The sequence below is a fragment of the Vombatus ursinus genome, unplaced genomic scaffold (assembly GCF_900497805.2).
Source record: "Vombatus ursinus unplaced genomic scaffold, bare-nosed wombat genome assembly UNPS02015255.1, whole genome shotgun sequence".
In the NCBI taxonomy this organism is placed as follows: Eukaryota; Metazoa; Chordata; class Mammalia; order Diprotodontia; family Vombatidae; genus Vombatus; species Vombatus ursinus.
In genome coordinates, this window is record NW_020955033.1 from 35,957,357 (window position 1) to 35,963,460 (window position 6,104).

General features: G+C 38.4%; 1 protein-coding gene across 1 annotated transcript in view; it reads left to right on the plus strand.

Annotated features, from left to right (window-relative positions):
* Positions 1-6,104, plus strand: part of LOC114031891 (microtubule cross-linking factor 1-like) — a 170,441-nt gene that overhangs the window by 24,802 nt on the left and 139,535 nt on the right. Inside the window, exon 3 of the mRNA XM_027847087.1 lies at positions 1,458-1,616. Within this exon, the coding sequence (XP_027702888.1) occupies positions 1,458-1,616 (159 nt within the window). The remainder of the gene's footprint in view (positions 1-1,457; positions 1,617-6,104) is intronic.

Here is a 6,104-nt window from a genome sequence, read left to right on the forward strand (position 1 = left end):
GATTGATAGGCAGATGGTAGATGATAGAAAATACACACACACACACATACACACACATATATATATAGATATCTATATCTATATCTATATATCTATATATATATATATACACACACACACACACACACATAGTGATTTGAGGATAGGGCAAGTAGTAATTGAGGAAATCAGGAAAGAATTATTGAAAGAGGTAGTAGTAACACCCCTATACCCTGACCCTGCCCCAAGCTGCAAGCTGACAGTGTATTCAATATTTCATTGTAGATCCCACTTCTGTTCTCTGGGACAAAAAAAAATCTAAAATTAATTTATTTGAATTTAAAATTAATTTATTCTTAAAATAAACCCCTTTTCTCCTAAAAATGTAAGGCAGGTAAGGCATAGCAAAACATATTTTGTGTGTGTGATCTACTGTAAAACTGGGTTACAGAAAAAATATCTTTAAATGTAGAGCAGGGTTTCTTAACCTGAAGCCCATGAACTTTTTTTTAATATGTTGAAAACTTTACTTCAATATAGTTGGTTTCCTTTTTAATTTTATGCATTTTATTTTATGTGAAAACATTATTATAAAAGGGATCCATAGGTTTCACTAGACTGCCATAAGAAAGGTGGGGTACAGCCTATGACAAAAAAGAAGTTGAAAATTCCCGATCGAGAGTAACTTTATATCCTGACTAGATTTATAGTTTAATTGTATGATGACTTGTCAGAGAGTATTGCAGAGGCAGTTCACACAGTTGTTAGAGAAGACAACCTCCCAACTTTGAGTATCTATGATCTTGTATTCCATTTTCTAAACTTGTTATTGTTGTTGTTGTTGTTATTGTTGTTGTTGTTGAGTAGTTTCAACTGTATTTGGCTCTTCATGTTCCCATTTGGGGTTTTCTTGGCAAAGATATTTGAGTGGTTTGCCGTTTCCTTCTCCAGTTCATTTTACAGATGAGGAGCTGAGGCAAACAAGGATAAGTGATTTGCGCAGGGTCACACAGCCAGTAAGTGTCTAAGGTCAGATTCAAACTCAGAAAGATGTCTTCTTGACTTCAGGCTCAACACTATTCACTGTGCTACCTCTAAACTAGCACATCAGTACAATAGTTCAAGGTTTTCATAATAGGTTTTTCAGATCTAAATGTTTCCATTGTCTCTTCTGTTTGGTACAAAACAGGGATTATTAATCAGTTTTGTGCCATGAACCCTTTTAACAGTTCATTAAACTTCTGGACCCTTTCTCAGAATAATGGTTTTAAATGCGTAAAATGTAGAGGATTATAAAGGAAACTACTATACTGAAATATGCACATACAAATACAAGTTCATGAGCTTCAGGCTTTGAATCAATGGTGTAAAAAGCAATTCTTGTTCATTCTCTTTGGGAGCTTTTTGGGTGGGCCACATATTTGGCTTATCTTCAGGTTTCATAACCTCACAATCATCATACACGTGGTTCAATACAGGTCGCCAAAGATGTATCCGTCAGACTGCACCATGAACTTGAGACCGTGGAGGAAAAACGTGCTAAAGCTGAAGATGAAAATGAAACCCTACGACAGAAGATAATTGAAGTAGAAATCTCAAAACAGGCCCTGCAAAATGAGCTGGACAAGTTGAAAGAGGTAAGTAAGTGAAGACGTTTGGCAGTCTCACTTTTGATAAGAGATAGTTCGTCGATTTGGTTATCAATATCTGATAACCAAATTTAGAAAAGACAAATGACATTACAAAATGAAATATTTTCATTTTTTCAAATGTTTTCAAATAAAATGGAATATTTTCAAATGGAAAGTAGATCAATAGTTGGTTGTAAGGTGGAACCTTCCATTTCAGATAACTATCAGAGACCTGGGACACAAGATGGTGATCTGTTTTCTTAGGATCTAGTGAATGGGTTATTCATTCTCTGTATTTTCATTAGAATGCAAGCTCTTTGAAGGCAAGGATTGTTTTTGCGTTTTCTTTTTATGCCTGGCATATGGCGAGCCCTTAATAAATGCTTGTTGATTGGTTATAATATAAATATGGATATTCTTCATCTTGCAGAAGATGGGTGTTACAAGACACTTGTATATAAAGTCAGTTGCAGTTGGTCTTATTTTCCCTTGGATTTCCATTATTAGTTTGGAGAATCAGGTTGTTTTTGTTTTCGGTTGTTGTTGTTGTTCAGTCTGGTCTGACAAAATCCATTCAGGGTTTTCTTGGCAAAGATACTGGAGTGGTTTGCCATTTCTGTCCCCAGCTCATTTTATAGATGAGGAAACTGAGGCAAACAGGGTTAAATTGTCCAGGGTCACACAGCTAGTAAGTGTCTGAGGCAGGATTTGAACTCAGGTCTTCCTGACTCTAGGCCTGGTGCTCTCTCCACTGTACCACTCTCTCCATTAGCTGCTCCCCTTTATTAGTCTAAGATAATTATTCCCACAAATTAGGTCTGGTCCCTCACCCCCATTCCCCAAGAGTATCAAGTTGGCAACTGTTGGTGAATTAAATTCAATTCAACAAACATTTCTTAAGCATGATGTGCAAAGGATGGAGTAGTTGACAGATTGCCTGACTTCAAGTTCGTCCTGCCTCGTACACTTACTAGCTGTGGGACTGGGGGCAAATAATCGAATCTTTCTCAGCCTTATTTTCTTCACCTGTACATGTGGGATGACAGCACATACCTCAAAGGGTTATAGTAAAGAGCAAATGAGATAATATATGTAAAACACTTTGCAAACCTTAAAGAGCTATGGAAATGGTAGCTATTATTGTTGTTGTTATTGATTTTGTTGTTGTTATCAGGTGCTGGAGACACAAAGTCACAAAAGAAATAATCTCTGTTGACCTTACATTTATTTGTTTTAAGAAGGGCTTAAAATGGTCGCCAACCCCAGGGCAGTTCACAATGGCAAGTTTTTGTGTGATCACCTTGAGTTGCAAATAAATTTTTGATTCCAAAGTCTCCCTTCCATTGTCAGGTGTGCATTTTCACTCTTTAGTCTGTTGGTCACCTACATCTGTCACCACCACAAATACCATGAGACCACGGACATTTTTCCTGTGACTTGGAATTTTTGACTTTACACTTAAAAGTTTCTGAAACCTTACTTTTCAGCTTCTCCTTTTGGTTAGATTTGTCAAAAGGTGCCACCATATTAAGAGGTCCAGAAAGGAGTTTGAGTAGTTTCAACTGTATTTGGCTCTTCATGTTCCCATGAAGACCCAGAAAGGGTCCAGAAGTTTAACGAACTGTTAAAAGGGTTCATGGCACAAAACTGATTAATAATCCCTGTTTTGTACCAAACAGAAGAGACAATGGAAACATTTAGATTTGAAAAACCTATTATGAAGAGATATTAAGAGATTTGTCAAAAGGTGCCACCATATTAAGAAGTTTTTCCTGATGTCAAATGTAAGCATTTTGAGGCTGGATTATATTATCTTTTGAATTTTAGTCTTTGGTTGATATAAATCATATTAGTACTCTCTACTATACTTTTTGTATAGATGTTCAAAGTTTTGCATACCAGTTTTACTTAGAAAAAGGAATAGCCATTCAGAATATAATAGACTGAAAGGTATACAAATTCAGGCCCTTGAGTTTACATGAGGCAAAGATCAGTCAGTGAGTCAGTCAATAAGCATTTATTAAGACACTTCTATGTGCCAGGCACTAAGCTAAGAGGTAGGGATACAAAAAAAAGGCAAAAGACAGTCCCTGCCCTTGAGGAATCCACAATCATTTGGTGAGACAACATGCAAACAACTGTGTACAGACAAGCTAGATACAAGATATATAGGAAATCATCAACAAAGAGAAGGAACTAGAATTAAGAGGGACTGGGAAAATCTTCCTGTAGTGGGTGGGAATCTCAGGTACCAACCATACCTGGGAATATTCTACCTATAATACACTGACAAGTGGTCATCCTAAAGGGAAATACTTTCCACTTTAGACTTAATTGTTATGAAGTTTTTCCTGATGTCAAATGTAAATTTGCATCTTTGCAACTTAGTTCTGATGTCTTAGGCCAAACCAAAAAAAAAAAATTCTAATCAACCTTCCACGTGGCTGTTCTTTTAATACTCGAAGATACCTGCCTTATCTTTCCTGAGTTTTTTCTTCTCTAGGCTAAATATCCCCAGTTCCTTCAACAGCCCTTGTGTGGTGTGATTTTCCATTTCCTCACTCTCCTAGTGCTCTGGATTTTCTTTAGCAAATCAGTGTCCTTCAGAACCAGAATTTTATGGGAGATGTTGGAGGAGAATTGAGATCCCTCTGGGGACACTCACTTCCTTCTTTACCCTCTTTTACCTCTCCCCTCCGCTCCAATGCCCATTGCTTGCCTAATTAGCCTACTCTCACCTTGGTCCCTTTGCTGAACCCTTGCCCCACCCCCAGAATTCCAGGGCCTTCATGTCTCTCTTGCCTTGCCACTAGTTTTGGGCAGACTCTTCTCTCTTCTCATCCCAAGGGCTCTTTGGCCTGTTGACCTATGCCTCTTCATATGGTTTGATCAGTTGGGTGGGGCAAGAAGAATTTGGATCAGAGATTTAGAAGTGGATGAGATCTTAGAGGTCATCTAACATAATTCTCTTTTTATAGGAGGGGTAACTGAGAGGTTAAGTGACTTGCCCAAGGTTACTTACACAGGTAGTATATTACAGAGGCAGAATTTGAATTAAGGTCCTCTGATTCCACATGCAGTACTTTCCACTCTGCCATGCTAAAGTTTTGTGTACTAGCTATCTCCTCCCTTCCCCTTTTTCTACCCCATAAAAAATCCATCGAATTCATCTCCAGTCCTTCTCCTCCTATGCCCTCTGTTTCCACTGTGGAAAGATGACTGGGTTTAGAGTCAGAGGTCCCCATTCCAAATTCTGGTTCTTCTGTTTGCTCAACATCACACAACTAATAGGTTGCTTCACCCCTCTGGGTCTCCATTTCTTCATCTGGAAAATGATGGGATTGAATTGAGGTATTTATATGTCTGCTTTTCCCATTTCTTCTCTTTCCTTGTGCTCATTGAAACCTATCTCTCTGAACACACCACATCTCTTGGTACCTAACCTCTCTGAGGCTGCTTACTCCATATGCCCCAACCCACAGTTCCAGGAGGAAGACCACACTGCTAGCTCCTATCCTCACTTTCTGGCCCTCCCTTTTACCATTGTCACCTAGCAAACACATCTTTTTTGAAGTTCGTACCATCTCAGCTGTATCTTTGTTATTGTCAGCTATGAATTTCAAGTCATTCTCTCTCTCCTCCAAAATAATTTTAATATTTTACTTACAGTCATCTTCTCTATTCCAACCATTATCACTTTTGAAAATGCTACACTCCTAGTTTTTCAGTCTACTCTACTTGATTTAGTCTTATCTCCAGTTTACCTTAACAGCTCACAGGAGCAGTAATAGCTTAGATACCTCCTTAGATTACCACCTTTAGGTATCCCATTGGGAGTACTGTGAGAATCTAGTTATGACTCTGATATCTTTCCTAAAATGTGGCACTTAGTACTCCACATGCAGTCTTTTCAGGTCAGAGAACACCCTGTTATCCCTAGAAACTATGCCCTTCTTAAAGTAAGCTAATATCTAATATCAATTAGCTTTCTGGTGGTAATTTCATACTTATCTCAGATTGAGCTAGTAATCCACAAAACCCACTAGGGCTTTTCAGGCAAAGAACTATCTAGCCATACCTGCTTTATTTTATACTTTAAAGTTGATTTTTGAACCCACATGTAAGATTTTATATTTATTCCCACCAAATTATTGATTTATTCCATTCATCTCAATGTTCTAGCCTTTTAAGATCTTATTGCCTTTCTCCCTTTCAAGTCTTCTTACATTTTCTCAGCCTCCATGTACTCTACTATCTGGCTATACTGGCTTCCTCCCCATTCCTTACATAAGACAGTCAATGCTCCTGATTCTATCTATGTCTTTCCACTGATGGTCCCCCATGCTGGAATGTTCTCCCTCCTCAGGTCTGCCTCCTAGACCCGCTTCTGCAAGAGGTCTTACCCAGGTGTACCCCCACCACCCAATGCCTTCCCTCTGAAATTACCTCTCTCTCTCTCTCTCTCTCTCTCTCTCTCTCTCTCTCTCTCTCTCT